Source organism: Vespula pensylvanica, chromosome 19 (assembly GCF_014466175.1).
Source record: "Vespula pensylvanica isolate Volc-1 chromosome 19, ASM1446617v1, whole genome shotgun sequence".
Lineage (NCBI taxonomy): Eukaryota > Metazoa > Arthropoda > Insecta > Hymenoptera > Vespidae > Vespula > Vespula pensylvanica.
Window position 1 is genome coordinate 1,035,834 of NC_057703.1, and position 20,108 is coordinate 1,055,941.

The 20,108-nt window shown below is 34.7% G+C and overlaps 1 protein-coding gene across 48 annotated transcripts in view; it reads left to right on the forward strand.

Annotated features, from left to right (window-relative positions):
• Window positions 1–20,108, forward strand: part of LOC122635759 (microtubule-actin cross-linking factor 1) — a 110,845-nt gene that overhangs the window by 83,244 nt on the left and 7,493 nt on the right. For 30 of the 48 annotated variants that reach the window (XM_043826364.1, XM_043826367.1, XM_043826372.1 and 27 more), the window contains 19 exons: window positions 2,187–2,333; window positions 2,417–2,640; window positions 2,720–3,514; window positions 3,617–4,470; window positions 4,671–4,960; window positions 5,048–6,569; window positions 6,646–6,815; window positions 6,897–7,718; window positions 7,800–10,621; window positions 10,838–10,849; window positions 11,366–13,490; window positions 13,584–13,831; window positions 14,310–14,363; window positions 15,381–15,458; window positions 15,813–15,984; window positions 16,101–16,218; window positions 16,291–16,520; window positions 16,656–16,773; window positions 18,398–18,460. In XM_043826364.1, the coding sequence (XP_043682299.1) occupies window positions 2,187–2,333; window positions 2,417–2,640; window positions 2,720–3,514; window positions 3,617–4,470; window positions 4,671–4,960; window positions 5,048–6,569; window positions 6,646–6,815; window positions 6,897–7,718; window positions 7,800–10,621; window positions 10,838–10,849; window positions 11,366–13,490; window positions 13,584–13,831; window positions 14,310–14,363; window positions 15,381–15,458; window positions 15,813–15,984; window positions 16,101–16,218; window positions 16,291–16,520; window positions 16,656–16,773; window positions 18,398–18,460 (10,864 nt within the window). The remainder of the gene's footprint in view (window positions 1–2,186; window positions 2,334–2,416; window positions 2,641–2,719; window positions 3,515–3,616; window positions 4,471–4,670; window positions 4,961–5,047; window positions 6,570–6,645; window positions 6,816–6,896; window positions 7,719–7,799; window positions 10,622–10,837; window positions 10,850–11,365; window positions 13,491–13,583; window positions 13,832–14,309; window positions 14,364–15,380; window positions 15,459–15,812; window positions 15,985–16,100; window positions 16,219–16,290; window positions 16,521–16,655; window positions 16,774–18,397; window positions 18,461–20,108) is intronic. The other 18 variants (XR_006328740.1, XR_006328741.1, XM_043826354.1 and 15 more) reach the window with 8 other exon arrangements.

Below are 20,108 nucleotides of genomic sequence, written 5' to 3' on the forward strand. Positions count from 1 at the left end.
TCTCTTTTATTTTTCTTTTTTTTTTCTTTTATTTTTTTCTCTCTTAATATTGTAACAACCTAATATATAGCTTGTGCTAGAGGTTAAGGATTGTTGCACTTTTCTGCTTTCCAAAAGTCCCGGTTGCCATCATTGATATATATATACACACACACATGCACATAGATCGACTCATCATCGTGGACCTCGATCTATATATCGTGGCCATCATCGACACGATACTCGATGGCATGTATTTATTTTCCCTAGCATGGGTCTCACGATATACGTATATCACACGTTTTAACATATTCTAATCTTAGAATTAAAATCTAGATATCTATCATGATATATACTACGTATATAACAATTAAAATCAATTTAGTGAAATTTGCATGGAACTCGTCGAAATTATTAATTTATAATTGAATGAAAAAAACAAAATCATTCGAATATATATATATTTATAAATATGTAAACATTTATCGTTTTATATTATGTTTTATGGCGAAATATTTTTTATTTATTTATGTATCTTTTTTTTTTCTTTTTTGTTAAATATCCTTGACGTCCATCCATTATCCATGCTTGTTATCACTTATCGTATAACACTTGGGGTAATTAATTACGTAAACAAGAGGGATCGATCATTCTTTTCATTAAAACAAAACTGACAGACTAACCACATAAAAAATGTTTCTCTCAGGCTTCCAACAGTTCATCATCCATCGAACCTCGCGTGATCCGAGGATATAACGCAATTCACAAATCAATGACATTGATATTTTTTGACATCGTTTACTATGATATAAATCCATTAATCCCAAATCATCTTGTCGCAACAGCAACGCTAATTCGGCCTTTTATTAAACAAATAATTAAGTAATAATCATTTTTATAAGTAACATGTGACAGTGTAACACGTCTATATTTTATATACTTTAAGTATTTAATATATATATATATATATATATGTCGGTTGCATTTCATTCTGCAAAGATTGACATGAGAAATAGCTGAATTCTAACGAGTAAGACGAGATCAAAGATTCGAAAATGTTTCTGCTAGATGATTATGATTAGAAGGCCAAATTAGTATCATTGATTTTTGATTATGATAAAACAATTTCTTCATTCGATATAACGTCACGCAAAAAAAATCCATTTTTTTCAAAATTCACTACAAATTCGTTTATTAATACAATCCTGGATCATAATATCTTTCAAGAGCATTTTCTAATCATTTTAAGATCAAACATTCATAAATTACGACATCGAAAGCAAGTCGTATATTTATCATTCTTTTATTAAATACAAAGCTTTCTTTTTAATTTACTTAACGTAGTATTGCATAAAAGTTGAATGAACATGTTGAAATTTCTTAACACACTTTTTATAATTTGATATTTTATACTTTTGAATATTGATATTATAGCACAGAAATATTATTATTTATAATTTAATTTCAATGAATAATCTTTGAGTTTGAAAGATAATTTATATATATTAACTTTAATTGTCTCTCTTATTAAGTTTTAATGTTTACTACTTTTTGTATATGTGTTGTTATTTATTAATGATAATTGTTATATTTTAAATGTTTTTTTACTTTTTTACAGGTGTAATATTGTGTTTATTTGTTTGAATTTTTAGCACGACTTTTAATGGAAACCATTCCATATAATTATATAACATATTGTTATGACATATATTTTATACATATTTACAAGTTTATTACAAGAATTACTACATCGTGCCATATATTTTACACTTTCATCGTTATGCGTTTTAATTTATTTGCTAAAAAAAAAGAAGGAAAAAAGAAACAAAGAAAAACGAACGAACTATAATTAATCGGAGGCCTAGCTTCATATTCACAACATTGGTTATGCTTCAAGCTGCATATGAAAAAAAGACATACGTAAAATATGCAGCTCTTTGCAGATAAATTAAAGCTACCATACAAAACTGTATCTACTTGTACGTTCTCAGTGTATGTGTGTTTGTGCTTGCATGTGTGAGATATGTCATAAGCTTCTTCTTAATCTTTCCTTATTTAGCTACTGTCATTGGTAAGCTGGCAGTATTCTTTATACACGCAGAAAATTCCTTTTATTTTCTTAAACTATTACGTAGAAAAAACAACTTTTAGTTTCCAAATCATTTCAAGAGAATTATGATAATTTATTTCTGGTAATTTTTTTATAGCAAGCGGTAGAAGAGAAGTATAAATTGTGCGATGAAACGTTATCCAAACTTCTTCAATGGATATCCGAGGTCGAAGATAAACTTGCCAATCAAGATACCGTTAGAGAAGATATCGAAGAATTAAGAAATCAGATAAACGTCATGAAAGTAAGTTATTCCCAAGATTTATAATAATCTTCTGAACAAAATCAGCTATTTTCTGACAAATATGTTATGTCCTATGATTATAGGAAATAAAGGAGGATTTAGAATCTCATGGACGTCAAGTTTCATCTTGTCTGGATCAAGTTCGTCAAGTCGTTTTAACAGGCAGCGACGTATTGTCAAGCGATGAGGTATCAACATTAGAGAAAAGTGGTAGATCACTTAAAACCAGATTTGACAAAACTACTGATCGTGCTGATAAATTAGTCAGACGATTGGTAGGAGCCAGAGACGAATTATGCAAATTCAAGTTAGTAACAATTATCTGATAGATTTATTAATTGTTGTAAACGTAAAAATGTAAAGTAACAATGTTCGTTAATTTTTAGAAACGAACTCTCAACATTCTCTGTTTGGTTGGATAAAGCACGTCGAACTTTAGAAAATAAGGAAAGATCTTTGTCAGATTTAAATAAACTAAGCAGCAGTGCGGACACCACTCGCGATTTCATCAGCGACGTTATAGCTCATCAAGCAGATCTTAGATTTATAACCATGGCTGCCCAGAAATTCGTCGACGAAAGCAAAGAATACTTGCAAATTTTGAACGATTTTAGAACAAGCTTGCCACAAAGATTACCTCATAAAGAGCCTACAGCCAGTCAAGATTCGCCTGTAAGACACGAAGTCTCTCTTGTAACGACCCAATACAAGGATTTGTTATCGCGTGCTAATCAATTGTCAGATAGATTGTCAGGAGTGGGTGGAAAGCAACGTGATTATAATGAATCATTAGAAAAGGCAAATACGTGGTTAAGAGAAGTAGAACCAAAAGTGCACCGAATTATATCCGAGGCTATTGCAGCCGAACCGAAACAAGTGGAAGATCAATTGAACAAAGCCAAAGCATTGAACAACGAATTCCTTGCTAATGAACGTTTAATAGACGCAGCGAAAAATAGCGTCGATGCTCTACTTAGATCGCTTGATGGACAGTTGACTCCTCAGGAAGTCGATGCGCTTCAAGATCCAGTTAGGGTAGTCGAAGATAAGTACAGGCAACTCAGCGAGGCCTTGCAAGTTAAATGTCAAGAATTGGACACAGCGTTGGTGCAATGTCAAGGTGTTCAGGATGCTTTAGATGGTTTGGTTGTATGGTTGAACAATGCTGAAAGTCAGTTCAAGTGAGTGATAATAAAGAATTTCTTCTTAAATTATCATTGATATTTATTTTTATTAATTTTTCTTCGTGTAATATAAATGTTTGTATATTTTGTACTTCGAAGGAATCTTCAACGTCCTGCAAGTTTGCAAAAGGAACATCTCGAAGAACAGCAAAGAGAACAGCGTCTACTTCAAGCAGACTTGGATAGTCATCGTTTAAGCGTAGATGCCATTGCTGCCAGTGCCCAAGATCTCTTATTAAATTCAAACAATGTTCGCGTTGCCAAACGTATCGAGGGTAAACTCAAAGATGTACAAAGCAGATTCGAGAAACTTATGGACAAGTCTTTACGTCGCGGAGAGTTCCTCGACGATGTTGCTCAAGCTCTTAATGAATTCCTTAGTGAAACATCTAAATTTGAAACGTGGTACTCGCATATGATCGAGTCACTCGAATCTAGAGAATTGAATAAACTCGATGTGTCTGAATATGAAAGTAAAATGGCAGAATTGATCGACAAACGTGAAGATCAGAGAGGTCATTTCGAAGATCTCATTCGAAATGGAAAGAATTTGGTTTCTAAAAAAGATATTACCGAAGCTACTGCCATTAGAGATAAGATCAAGGTACTCGAATCTCAGTGGAAAGAATTGAACAACCTTCTTGACGAAAAACAGAGACTTAGTAAATCGAGAGCAGAACAATTATCAGCCTACGAAAAGTTACGCGATCAAGTGATAGATTGGTTGACGCGTACAGAAAATAAATTGCAGAGATTAGAGCCAGTAGCTGTTGATTTAGACAAACTGAAAAAGCAAGTTGAGGAATTGAAGCCTATACAAAAAGAATATCGTGATTATGGTGGTACCGTTGATAAGATAAATGATCTTGGTATAGCTTACGATTGTTTATTGAAGGAACGTGGTGAAAGTCCAACTCGTCGTCGTGGTAGTACCAGCCCTACGAAAAGACCAGGTATTTAAAAAATAATAATTAACAATATGTCATCGCACACATGAAAATATTGTTAATACACCTGTCATCTCATTACGCGGATGTAGATGATTTTTTTCAACATACAACATACATACATGAATTACTTTTTTTTTCTTTCTTCTTGGTTTACGCGTATCATCATCTTACTCATCACTTTTCTTTTTATTTTTTTTTTGTAGTACGACGAATGTCACAAGACGGTCGTTCACCATCTCCTACAAAAGGCTACGCGCTACAAAGTCCGGTATCTCCAGGTGGTAGCAGTGGATTCAGCAGCCGACGGTCCAGCCAGGATGGTTTCCATTTGGAAGATTTATCGCCTGTTCAGCAACAATTATCAGAAATCAATAATCGATATGGTTTGCTAGGTGTGAGATTATGCGATCGGCAAACAGATTTGGACAATGTTAAGGAAGAGTTAAGGAAACATCTGGATAATTTGAAAACACTTTCTCTCTTCTTGGATAAGGTAAATTTTTTATTCTTTAATACATTTTTAATTTCACTATTTCACCTTTTATATATTCGTATATACAAGATCATGACATGTTCTCAGATCCAACGCCAACTCCCGAAGGAAAGTATTCCAACGATCAAAGACGAAGCAGATAAAACGGTAAAACAGATAAAAGTAATCGTTGAAGAGATGTATGAAAAACAATCATTATTAGATAGTACAAGAACCCAAGTACGTGATCTGGTTAGGCGTAAAAAGGGAGCTGATGGTAGCGATAGGCTGAACGATGAAATGGAAGATGTAGCAAGTCGTTGGAAGTCAATTTCTGATAGATGCAAGGACAGAATTAAATTTTTGGAGGATATCAAAGATTTCTACGATACTTTCGATGGTCTGAATTCTTGGCTTGGTGCAAAGGAAAGAATGCTGGGTGCATTAGGGCCAATATCATCGGATCCAAGAATGGTTTCTAGTCAAGTCCAACAAGTTCAAGTACTCAGAGAAGAATTCAGAACTCAGCAGCCGCAGTTGGATCATTTGATTCAAGTTGGTGAAAATGTTCTTGCCAGGATATCTGCCGATTCACCGGACGGTCAAAAGATCAGTACCAAGTTGCATAGTATTTTACAAAGATGGGCAGATCAACTCAGTCGATTGGACGAACGTGGACAGAGTTTGGGTGATGCAGTTGGTACCAGTCGTGAATTCGACGCCAGCCTTAATCGTCTACGTGATGCTCTTCAAACGATTTCAGACAATTTGGACGATTTACCTCTCGATAAAGATCCCGAGGAACAGTTACGTAAGATCGAAAATTTGGAGAGACAATTGGAAGGACAGAGACCGTTGTTAGCTGATGCGGAAGCAGCTGGTGGACAATTATGCGAAGTATTAAGTGATCCAGCTTCGAAATCTGAGATCCATGGTAAACTTACAGCTGTTGGAAAACTATACATCAACTTGCAAAAGAAATTGGACCATAGAAAAGCTGAAATCGAAGGTAATCTTAGAGATGGCCGACAGTTTGAAGCTTCCTGTAGCAAAACTCTTGGCTGGCTTGCCGATGAACTTGGAAATATGTCTGAAAAATTATTGGTTTCGGCTGATCGAGAAATATTGCAACAACAATTGGATCATCACGAGCCGGTGTATCGTAACGTAATGGGTAAAGAACATGAAGTCATTATGTTGCTGAACAAAGGACGTGATATTATTACACGTTCGCAAAAATCTGAAAATCGTTCTCTTCAACGCGATCTTGATAAAATGCAATCTCAATGGGATCGTTTGAAAAAGGATACTCTCGATAGACACACCAAACTTCAAACTTGCGCAGAACATTGTAAGAAGTATTATAGAGCACAGGATCAATTTTTACCATGGTTGAGACAGGCTGAAGATAAGTTAGAAAGCTTGAAGCCAGCATCCTTCAAACGCAAGGATATTGAAAAACAATTGAAGGAATTATCGTCATTCAGAAACGAAGTGTGGAAACGTTCTGGTGAATTTGAAAATAACAAAACTCTTGGAGAATCCTTCCTTGGTGCTTGTGATATCGACAAGGAAATAGTTAAAAATGAATTGAATGCCATGAAAACAAGATGGGACAAATTGAATAATGGTATATACGATTGAAATCTTGATTAAATTGGATATTAGTCACACAAGATATAACATTTATTTTTTTATATTTCTAGATCTTTTAGAAAGGACACAGTCTTTGGAGGATACTGCACGTCATCTTACAGACTTCGTAGAAAATCTTCGCGATTTGAAGCATGATTTACAACGTTGCGAAGACAAGTTGGCTTCTCATGATGCTCTTGGTGGAGCATCTAAAGATCCAAAGCTTCTCGATAGAATTAAGGTAATATAATCGAGTACTATGAAAAGAAAAAAGAAATTATATATTTTATATTTACAATGAATTGATTTTTTTTCCTCGTAGAATTTACGAGAAGAAACAGCTAGCTTGAAGAAACCTTTGCAAGCAGTACGCAAACAGGCCAATGATTTAGTAAATAAAGCTCAAGAACAAGGAATAGATGCAACACATTTACAAGATGAAGTTGACAATGTAACCGATCGAATCGATGATTTGCAAGCAAAATTAGACGATAGGTGTAACGAGTTACAGAGTGCTGCTACTGCGATGGCACAATTTAATGATCACGTCAAGATCATTAATCAACATTTAACTTCTATAGAAAAGGAATTAGATTCGATGAAAGCACCTGGTCGAGAAATTAAAGTCGTTAGAGGTCAGATCGAAGATATCAGCAAAATCATTCATAAAGTTAACAAACTCTGCGATGAAGCTAACGATCTTGAAAGTCTTGGTGAACGTTTGGTCGACAATGGCTTTGCTGCTGACTCTGTAGCAACCAGACAACAAATTGAAAGTCTTAAACGACAAATTGGAAAGCTCGATGAACGTGCACGTAACAGGGAAGAAGAATTAAGTACTGCATTGAATAAATTGCAAGAATTTTATCAAGCTCATGGAAACGTTATGGATGAAATTGCTGAAACTAACGATCAAGTTAGAAAATTCAAACCAGTTGGTTCGGAAGTCGATTCGATCAAAGCACAGCAAGAAGATTTCATGGCACTTAAGATCAATAAAATTGAACCTATTTCTCGCAACGTCGATTTATGTAATGCTCTTGGTCAGGGACTTATTCAAACTGCAGGTCGTGATGTTAGCACCACGAACATTGAAAAGGACCTTGATAAAATGAATGATAGGTGGAACGATCTGAAGGATAGAGTAAGCATTATCTTTTATTCCGAAATAAACTTCACGCGCAATTTTGTTACATTATTAAATTTTTTATCTTCTTATTTCTAGTTGAACGAACGTGACAGAAAATTAGATGTAGGTTTACTCCAGTCTGGTAAATTCCAAGAAGCTTTAAATGGTCTCGAAAAGTGGTTAACCGATACCGAAGAAATGGTTTCTAATCAAAAACCACCGTCGTCCGATTATAAGGTAGTCAAAGCACAACTTCAAGAGCAGAAATTCTTGAAGAAAATGTTAATGGATCGACAAAATTCAATGTCATCTTTATACAATATGGGTGAAGAAGTAACAGCTGGAGCAGATACGAAGGAACGTAAAGTTATAGAGAAACAATTGAAGAATTTGATGGGTCGATTTGATAATTTAACAGAAGGTGCTGCAGAAAGAATGGAGGCTTTAGAACAGGCCATGGCCGTGGCTAAACAATTCCAAGACAAATTAATACCACTTGCTACGTGGCTGGACAAAACGGAAAAGAAAGTTAGAGAAATGGAATTGGTACCAACTGACGAAGAGAAAATTCAACAACGAATTTCCGAACATGCTGTACTTCATAATGATATACTCTCGAAGAAACCAGACTTCAGCGAATTAACCGACATAGCTAGTCAACTGATGGCTCTTGTTGGTGAAGATGAGGCAGCTGCCTTGGCAGATAAACTTCAAGATGTCGCTGACAGATACGCTGCACTCGTTGAACGTTCAGAAGCACTTGGTGAACTTCTACAACGTTCGAGACAAGGCTTACGACACTTGGTTCTTACCTATCAAGATTTACAAGCTTGGATGGAAGGCATGGAAGTTAGGCTTTCAAAATATAGAGTATTGGCTGTTCATACAGAAAAACTTTTACAACAAATGGAAGATCTAGCAGACCTAACGGAAGAAGTGTCTACAAGACAGACAGAAGTAGATAGTACAACAGATTCGGGCTTGGAATTGATGAAACACATTTCTAGCGACGAGGCTCTCCGACTAAAAGATAAATTAGATTCATTGCAACGTCGTTTCAATGATTTGGTAACACGTGGATCGGATCTTCTGAAACATGCACAGGAAGCTTTACCATTGGTCCAACAATTCCATGACAATCACAATCGTCTCATGGATTGGATGCAAGGAGCAGAATCAGCTTTACAATCTGCTGAGACTCGCGAAGATGAAATCATAAGACTCGAAATGGAAATTTCAGAATACAGACCTGTTCTCGATAAAATCAATGCGGTCGGTCCACAATTGTGTCAAATATCTCCCGGAGAAGGTGCTGCTACCATAGAAGGCCTGGTAACTAGAGACAACAGAAGATTCGATGCAATTGCTGAACAAATTCAGAGAAAAGCTGAAAGGATTCAATTGAGCAAACAACGATCTCTGGAAGTTATCGGGGACATCGATGATCTCCTCGATTGGTTCAGAGAAGTTGATAATCAATTACGTGAAGCCGAGCCACCGAGTAGCGAGCCCGAGATAATAAGAGTTCAACTGAAAGAACACAAGGCTCTGAACGATGATATATCCAGTCAAAAAGGCCGTGTTCGTGATGTCATTTCAACAGCTAAGAAAGTTATTCGTGAAAATGCTCATCACGAAGATACGTCAACGATACGAGATAAAATGGAAGATCTTCGAGAAACAATGGAAATTGTATCAGGTCTTTCTTCTGACAGATTGGGCGCTTTGGAGCAAGCATTACCATTGGCTGAACATCTTCGTGATACTCATGCAGGTCTTGTGAGTTGGTTGGAAGAAGCTGAACAACAAGTTGCTATGTTACCTATGCCTGCTTTGAGACCAGATTTAATCGCAGTTCAGCAAGATAAAAATGAAATTCTTATTCAGAGCATTAACGAACACAAACCTTTGGTAGAAAAATTGAACAAGACGGGTGAAGCTTTGATCAAACTATGTAACGAGGAAGAAGGTTCGAAAGTTCAAGATATCGTGGACAATGATAACGCTCGTTATGCAGCTCTAAGATCAGAGCTAAGAGGTCGTCAACAAACGTTGGAACAAGCATTGCAAGAATCTTCGCAGTTCTCTGACAAATTGGAAGGTATGTTACGAGCTTTAACGTCAACCGCTGATCAGGTACATGGTGCTGAACCGGTCAGTGCACATCCGCCAAGACTACGAGATCAAATGGAAGAAAATGCTGCACTGGCTGAAGATCTAGCTCAAAGATCGGAAGCTTATGCTGCTGTCAGAAAAGCTGCTGATGATGTTATCAGTAAAGCAGGAAATAGAGCTGATCCTGCTGTTAAAGATATCAAACGTAAGCTAGATAGACTGAACCAATTATGGACAGATGTACAAAGAGCAACTACGGAACGTGGTCACACCTTGGACGACACCTTGTCGATCGCAGAGAAATTCTGGTCAGAATTGAATGGGGTAATGTCAACTTTAAGAGAATTGCAGGATGCTTTAGCTGGACAAGCACCGCCAGCAGCACAACCAGCTGCCATACAACAGCAACAAGTAGCTCTGCAAGAGATCAGACAGGAAATCGATCAAACCAAACCCGACGTAGAACAAGTAAGAGCATCTGGTCACGAATTGATGGGCCTGTGTGGTGAACCTGACAAACCGGAAGTACGAAAGCACATCGAAGATTTGGATCAAGCTTGGGACAACGTCACTGCTCTTTACGCTAGACGCGAAGAAAACCTTATCGACGCCATGGAGAAGGCCATGGAATTCCACGAAACTCTTCAAAATCTCTTGGAATTCTTACAGGAAGCCGAAGATAGATTTGCTGACATGGGTCCGCTTGGTAGTGACATAGACGAAGTTAAAACTCAGATCAAACAGTTGGCAAACTTTAAAGCCGAAGTCGATCCACACATGGTGAAGGTCGAAGCCTTAAACAGGTAAGATTTTATATTCGTTGGATTTTCTTTCTACTTTTCTTTCTTTCTTTTTAAACAATGTTATAACATTGCATCAACAAAGAGTTCAGTGCATCGCATTGTCCCCTTTGTGAGATTTTCTATTTGGAAGAATATTGAGAGAGAACCAACCACTTCGATATAACTTTAATCTAATCCCAACATTTTTGTTTTTTCCGTGCCGGTTCCCGAACATAGGAGTCTGACAAGGCAAGTCAACCTCTCTCTCTCTCTCTCTCTGTGTTGTTACTGTAGTTAGAGCATGGCTTCTTTTTAATGTGACACCTCATTTTGATCGAATAACAGATGATCTTAACCCATTTATTGTCTTTGTATGACAAAGTAACGCGTTGAATTTGATATCCAATGTATTCACTTGATTTCCGTCCTCGTATAGCCGCATGCAAGAGGTGTGAAGCATAAAATAAAAGCATAGAATAAAATAAAGTAAAAGTAAATCTCCAAAAAAAGAAAAAAGTAATAATAATAAACCACGAGGAAAAGTAAAAAGCGTAAACTGATAGAGTACTGATTTTTAGTGTCTCGTATGTGTCCATTAATCTTTCCAGTAGTTATTTTTTTTTGTTTTCTTGCTGACAGGATATTCTCATCCCCGCCCTCCGTCCTTGTAGGTGTGGCCTTGAAAGTTTGTCTGGCTAAAATCCACAGTATCATTTTAACGAAGTACATATCACACATCTAACTCTGATCTTTCATCCCATTTAGGCAAGCAGCTGAGCTGACAGAAAGAACATCGTCTGAACAAGCAGCAGCTATCAAGGAACCATTGGGTGCTGTTAACAAACGTTGGGACGGATTGCTCAGAGGTGTTGTAGAAAGACAAAGACTTTTAGAAAATGCTTTGTTACGATTAGGACAATTCCAACATGCTCTTGATGAATTACTCGTTTGGATCGATAAGACGGATAGAACGTTGGACAATTTGAAAGCAGTTGCAGGAGATCCGCAAGTTATCGAGGTCGAATTAGCTAAACTGAAAGTCTTGGTTAACGATATTCAAGCACATCAAACTAGTGTGGATACATTGAACGATGCTGGCAGACAATTGATCGAAGATGGAAAAGGTACAACCGAGGCTTCGACAACGGCAGAAAAATTAGGGACGCTCAATCGTCGTTGGAGGGATTTGCTTCAACGAGCGGCTGATCGGCAAAGAGAATTGGAAGATGCTTTGAGAGAGGCACAATCGTTCACTGCTGAAATCCAAGATCTTTTGTCTTGGTTAGGCGATGTTGATAATATGATAGTAGCATCGAAACCAGTCGGCGGCTTACCTGAAACAGCATCGGAACAATTGGAACGATTCATGGAAATTTACAACGAGTTGGAACAAAATCGACCAAAGGTAGAAACTGTTTTGCAACAAGGACAAGAATATATGAAACGTGCCGATGCAAGTAGTGCGGGTGGCTTGAATCATAATCTTCGAACCTTGAAGCAGAGATGGGATAACGTCACTGCACGAGCAAGTGATAAGAAAATCAAATTGGAAATTGCTTTGAAGGAAGCAACGGAGTTCCACGATGCTTTGCAAGCGTTTGTTGATTGGCTGACGAATGCAGAAAAGATCTTAACGAATCTCAAACCAGTTTCTAGAGTAATGGAGACCATATTAGGTCAAATAGAAGAGCATAAACAATTTCAGAAAGACGTTGGCGTTCATAGAGAAACTATGTTAAATTTGGATAAGAAGGGAACGCATTTGAAATACTTTTCACAAAAACAGGATGTAATACTTATAAAAAATCTGTTGATCAGTGTCCAACATAGATGGGAACGTGTTGTGTCGAAATCAGCCGAGCGAACTAGAGCGCTCGATCATGGATATAAAGAGGCAAGAGAGTTTCACGATGCATGGTCGAATTTGCTCAATTGGTTGGACGAGACAGAAAAGACTTTGGACGAAGTTGCTGCCGATGGTCTTGGTGGAAATGATCCAGAAAAGATAAAATCACGTCTCAACAAACATCGCGAGATACAGAAAGCATTGAGCGCTAAGCAAGGTACGTATGATACGACTATGAAGAATGGTAAAGCTTTGAAGGACAAGGCACCGAAGGCCGACGAGTCTGCTTTGAAGGAATTGTTGAACGAATTGAAGAACAAGTGGACGACAGTTTGTTCTAAGTGCGTTGATAGACAGAGAAAGTTGGAGGAAGCGTTATTGTTCTCTGGACAGTTCAAGGATGCCATTCAAGCGCTTCTCGATTGGCTGGGCAAGATGGAAAAACATTTATCGGACACTGGTCCGTTGCATGGTGATTTGGACACTGTAACGAACCTCGTTGAACAACATAAAACTTTCGAAAAAGATTTAGAGTCACGCGAATCACAAATGGAGTCGGTTATCAAAACTGGTCGTGAATTAGAATCCAAAGCTTCGGCGGAAGACGCTTCCATGATAAGATCTCAACTGTCAGAACTTAACAGCCTATGGGACACCGTAACACGTCTATCATTAAAGAAAACTGCAAGATTAGAGGAAGCTATCAAAGAAGCCGAACGTCTGCACAAAGCGGTCCATGTTTTGTTAGAATGGTTGAGCGACGCCGAGATGAAACTTAGATTCGCTGGGCAACTACCAGAGGATGAACAAGAGAGTAGAAACCAATTGATGGAACATGAGAAATTCCTTCGTGAATTGAAAGCAAAGGAAATTGAAAAGGATAATACTTTGGAATTGGCTCATATGATCTTGGGTAAAGCTCATCCCGATGGAGCTGCCGTTATCAAACATTGGATAACTATTATTCAATCTAGATGGGAAGAAGTTGCTATTTGGGCTCAACAAAGAAATCAGAGACTTGAAAATCACATGCGAGGTCTTCAAGTAAGACGTTATATAAAAATGATTAAGAATTTGATTAATATGTTATAAGAAAAAAATTCATTGATTAATTGTCGTTCCTGTACATCTTTTTAGGATCTCGATAATCTACTAGAGGAATTATTGGCTTGGTTAGAAGGATTAGAAAATACTTTGAATGCTCTCGAAAGTGAACCACTACCAGACGATCGTCCAACCCTCGAAATGCTCATTGCTGATCATAGAGAATTCATGGAAAATGCAAGTAGAAGACAGAACGAAGTAGATCGTGTCTGTAAAGCAAGACAGATCAAAGTAACGAAGGATGGACGAAAAGTACCGAAAGCTAAATCACCAGCACCAGTGTAAGTATAATTAAACACTATCCTTGAATTCCATAAACTATCTGAACGCCGCGCCGTCGAAATTTCTTAATCATTCAAACTCGGTATTTCACCATAAAAAAAAAAGGAGAGAAGAGAAACACATTAATCGTTCGCATAAATATCAAGAGACCATTACTTTAAACAATGATCATTACTTAATTGATCAATCATTCTCAATTGGCTCATATTGAAACATAAATTTTATGAATTATTTGTTTAGATAACATAAATAATTAGAAATCATGCTTTATATGTATTTTAACAATAGTACAGCTGGAATTATATTCGATTCGATGGAGAGAGTTTTTCTGATGAACGTATTTTATATATTTTAGCACATATATATTGCACGTTTTTTTATTTTGCATTTGTGTGCATCTTTTTTTTATGTTTTTTGCTTGTATCATTTGTAATGCGTGTACGTTTTTGCATGTTGTATTAATATTATGGACAGCAGTAAGGATCAATATCAAGATGTGGAACAAGAACAACCTCCTTCCAGAAAACAAAGGTATGTTTTTTAAATTCAAAGGATCCACGAACATTTTTTATTAATTTGATGGTAAAATCGCATGGAATATGTCTTGTGACGCCATCTGAAGCATATTCCTTGAAACAATTCATAGTTTTTTTATTATATCGATAAAAGTATCAATTTTGTTGATAAATAGGTAGTCACAGTTTGAAAAGTTTCCGGGAATATTCTTCAGATGGCGCTTAAAGTTAAAGACAAAAAAATAATAGTTTTTATAATAAATTTCAATAATACTTGCTTTATTACACTTCTTTTAAGCTTTTAAAAAATTCTTATAGTTTACATAAACTATTTTAATTACGTTTATATTATTGCATTATTGTCCGAATAGCTAGCTTGTTAATTGTAAAAAAGAAAAATGTTACATTTATTTTAATGTTTGTCTCGCATGTTTGTATGAATGTTGTAAATTGCACATTAACATTAACACATAAAACATTAACAAACACTTTCCTTCTCACAAAATTCAATGTTTCTCTCTAAAGTCGGAAGAAGGTACAACGTTCAAAAAATGATCTCGATGTATCATCGTGAAGCTGCGTAACTGAAGATGAATGAGAATTTCGAAAAAAAATCTACAGTTTTCCTTACTAACATATACGCATCCTTGTCAAGTAATGTTATTAACAAATTAACTAACAATAAGTATCACTAATCTTCCATTATTTCTCTTCAATAATTTTACAAATCAATAGGCAATATTTATTAGAAATCATTTCATTATAATGAAACGCGTCTTTGAAGATGCGTGTGTTATATGCGTGATTAATTTTTTTGAATCAACTTTTCAACTCATACATACGTACATACGTACATTCATATTTAAACTCATGCATTCGTATAATCATACATAATATGTAATTAAAAGACACACTTGAACACCTACTTGATGAAGCCTGCTTAGAGACGCAGACAAATCAATGAAATCACAGCTCCTACATGTAAGGTCCAGTAGAGAGTGTTTTGAGTGACGTGAGGCATGTTCTTGTTTAGCCGAGCCAGCCCGGGTCGCGAGAGGACGCCAGATCTTTCATTGCCACACATTGGTCCACGCTTCCCACCCAAAGGAAGGTGCGTTTTGTCATTATTTTGGACAGATTTCAGTTATCCTAAGTATTTATACTCATTTCCTCCTCCTTCTCTTCCTCTTATTAATTTTCACACTGTCCCTTTTTCATTTTATTGTTATTCTTATATTTTTGTTATTTTTAATGTCCATATTTATTTTGTTGTTACGTTACACGCGTGTATTGTGAGCTATGCTATTTCAAGGGATTTACAAAGCATTCTTAAAGGAAAAAAAAAAAGCAAATGAAAATTCAAACTTTTCTTTTATATCATACAATCTTATATAAAACGTTTTAATGATATTTTTAATATTACGTTTCAACCTTTTTCTTATTTTTCTCCTTTCTTTATAAGCAGTAAGGGTGCAGAGCCAGAATTCCGTAGTCCAAGAGTGAAACTCCTATGGGACAGGTGGCGTCACGTTTGGATGCTAGCTTGGGAACGTCAACGTCGTCTACAAGACAAATATAATTATATTCAAGAGTTGGATCGTGTTGCTAACTTTAGTTGGGAAGATTGGCGCAAGAGAGTAAGAAGATATTTTTCTTCCTTTTTTTCTAATTCATTCATTAATAAATCACGTTACAAATATTTTAATATATCTCTTTTATTTTCTTTCTTTTTTTTTTTTTTTTTTAAATGTAGTTCCTGAAGTTTATGAATCATAAGAAATCTCGACTGACGGATCTCTTTAGGAAAATGGATAAAAATAACGATGGGCTTATACCTCGTGAAGATTTCATTCAAGGAATTATGAACACTAGTTAGTATATTATATTTGTTATTGAATGACATGAATAAGAATATACTAAATTATTTGCTATAATTTTTGTAGAATTTGAAACGTCTCGGTTGGAGATGGGTGCAGTTGCAGATCTATTTGATCGTCATGGGGAAGGTTTGATAGATTGGAAAGAGTTTATAGCTGCCTTGAGACCAGACTGGGAGGAACGTCGTACTTATAATGATACTGATAAGATACATGACGAAGTTAAACGATTAGTTATGTTGTGTACGTGCCGACAAAAGTTCAGAGTATTCCAAGTTGGTGAAGGAAAGTACAGGGTAGGTGTTATTTGAAGAAAAAAAAAATTAAAATTAATAATTTGTCCATTCGTTATTTTTTGAAAAAATTTTATATGATATTCATATATAATATTTATATAATAATTACGTTTATATATTTATATATATTTACAGTTTGGTGACAGTCAAAAATTACGTCTAGTCAGGATATTAAGATCCACAGTGATGGTTCGAGTAGGAGGTGGTTGGGTAGCACTAGACGAATTCCTTTTGAAAAATGATCCATGTCGCGGTAAGTACTCACTTTTATCATCATTCAATTTAAAATTAAATAACATAAGAAATTCGGGTTACGGTAAGTTATATATATTAAAAAAGAAAAGAAAGGAAAATCTTACCTTGGCCCGAAATCGAAAAGTAAGATAATCAAAAGTCAGGTAGAAAAAGAAAAAAAAATTCCGGGAGAAAAATTTAATTGAATTGAATAGAAAATATCGACAGTACTACATAACATATGTATATATCATAGAAAGTATGTATTTCTGCTAATCGTAATAGAAACGTGATATAATAACACGCGTGATGATTTTCCGCATAAAATTAATTATATAGTTTAACGCAAACTGTCCGATTCTCTCACAAACGTTCCTTTCCCTCCTCTCTGATCCTCCATCCGAGGCAGCTAACGTGTCTTTAGTTTGATATTTTTTGTGATATCATTATTAATAATGTCTCGATATCTTTGAATAATAATTTGTATATATAATTTGTTAATGCCGATTCTAATTTCTAATTTCTAATTTTCTAATTTCGCTTATTTTTATTATGTTACTACTATCGATATAATAATAATCATCATCTTGCATAAAATTTCATTTTTTCAATTCACAGCCAAACTTTTAGCAATGTTTTTATTGCGTCCAGTTTTTCAAAAATTGCGTTTAAGAAAAAATACTTGTTATTAACAAATTATTATCCATTAACCATATAACCGTAAAGAAAAGAAAAAGAAAAAAAGAAAACTTTTTTTCTCGCGAGACCAACACCAAAACTACTACCCCGAACCTCTGACAATTTTATAATCATAATTGCGTTTGTGTGTATGATCTCAACTCCTGAGGTACGAAAACGTTGTGATTAATCGCATATTATTAATCGTTAATATTCTAAATTTTCAATAATACAATGCAAGAGGGACGAGTGAAAGAAAGTGTGTGTCCGCTGATTTTTTCCTTTGCTTAGCTGGTTGCTGAATTAATCAAAAAATACACGTATGAATATATATATATATATATATATATATATATATATATATATATATATCAAAAGGTATTACGGGTTTAGGGTTTTCTTGGGGCTTTCGATTATGTGTTGCAACTAATGAAAAGATCGCTATTTCAGAAAATGATTTAAATTTATTTAAACTATCAAAAGTTATCATTTAAATATCATTGATACATTAATTTGTCTTCGTTAGAAGTTATTTAAAAAAAATTTCTTATTGATTTTCTGAAATAGTAGGATCTCTTAAGGACCGTAGATAAAAAAGGTATATAAGTAGATAAATCATATACTGGTTCCATACTAACATAAATTTAATAATCCCTATCCTTTTCTTTCCTATTCCACCTCTTTCTCTTTCTCTCTCTTTCTCTTTCTAACACATTCCAAATATCCACATCGCTGCAATTCTTCGTATCTCTCCTCTTCTTTCTTTATATATATATTATTTTTTAATATATAATATATATATATACACATATATATAATTTTCATTCCCTCTTTTCTGTATACCATTCCCAAATGATTTCGTATTTTTGATCGTAACCGAACCACTGATATATGTTGCATGGTATTTTCTCGTTCCAAAATTGATTGAAAACGAAATTATCTTTAATTATCGTTAATGCGTTAAGTTTTTCTAATGCCAATACCGGATCCTAACAAACCGGAACAACATGAGGGCTGGTGTCCGCTCGGTGAGGACTTTTTCACATGCACACAGTACATTCATGGTCTATGTAGGTGTGATGCTAGTTATTTCTTTATATACTCTAGATACAATACCGATACATATACATTTATTTTTTCAATAATTAAAAATTTTTTATAATATATAACTTTTTCATAAAAAATATATGTATATATTATACACTTTTTATATATATATTAAACATACACCGCGAATTATAGACCATGAAACTGAATTCCCCGTGTATTGTGCATGATAGAATTGTTACGTGTGACTTTTTCTATCGTATTATTTATTATATATAATATCAAGCCCGTTAATTTTGTGTCGTTGTGTGAATATAACATGTAACCTGATCGAGTTAGAATGAAAGATCAATCGCTAGTGCGGATACGTATATGGATTATATAGCCATTCATGAATTTTGATATGGATTTGTAATTTTTTAAATGAATGAATTAATTTCAATGGTAAAATCGCATGAAAAAATATTCGTTGTGCCATCTGTAGAATGTCCCTGGAAACTATTAGCCAGATAGTATCTTGATGATAAAAAAAGAAAGTTTTGCGAGCAGTTTCTAGGAATATTCTTCAGATGGCGCCACGAATATTTTTTATTGGGATTTTACCATCAAAACTAATTAAAATATATAAAATACATAAAATATAGAAATTTAATGCAATTCTTAGGACTTTTTTAAAGAGAAAAATTTTGTTAATTCATGAATTAAATAACAACCAGCCTAGCATTGAAATATCTCGACTGGTATAGATTTTTGAAGTTTTTGCAACAAGGCATACTGTTTAAATTTGTTGGCATGATGTTTTTCGAATTGTTAATTAAGTCTTCTTGAGATGATTCATTTTTTTTTTATTTCCAATTTTTTACTTATTAAGTTATTTGTTTCTTTATCTTTTTTTTATTTTTGTAAATACATATATATATATAGTAGCGATTGATTGTTTGCTATGTGAAACTAACGTTAAATATGCGAATATAATATCACATTGGTAATTCGTAAGAGAGCAAGGAGGAAAAAGAGGAGACGCCGAGATGTTGTTACGATAGATATCACGGACAGCATGGTGGGGAAAAAAGCAAATTACGAAAGGCATATTTTTTCATTCGTTTCATGCTACAAAAAATTTTTTTTTTTCTTTTTCATTTTTTAATGTGTTCAGTATCAAGCAGTATATATTATTTCATATTATTTGCAATATAGTTACATTTAAATACATTCGATTGAGTTAGCATGAAACGATTTTCATATATATATATATATATATCGTGGCTTTTGTCAGTGGAAAAAAAAATCATTGCGCTTTAGATTCAATTCGAATCAGCTTTGTAAAAATTGTCGTGTCAATATCGCCTTATATGTCCCATATGCGGGATAAATATTTTTTTTCTCTTCTTTTTTTTATAAGTAATATATGCATCATAGATATTTTTCTTTTTTTTTTCTTTTTTTCTTTTTTATTTTTCTTTTTCAAACGTTCTAAATATAGTGTTTTTTTTTTCTTTCTTTTTCATATTACTTACACACACGAACACACGTACACGCAATCATCATACACCGTACACGCACACTTTCATTCTATTTTTCTTTTCTATCTTTCTCTCTCTTTCTCTCTCTCTCTCTCTCTCTCTCTCT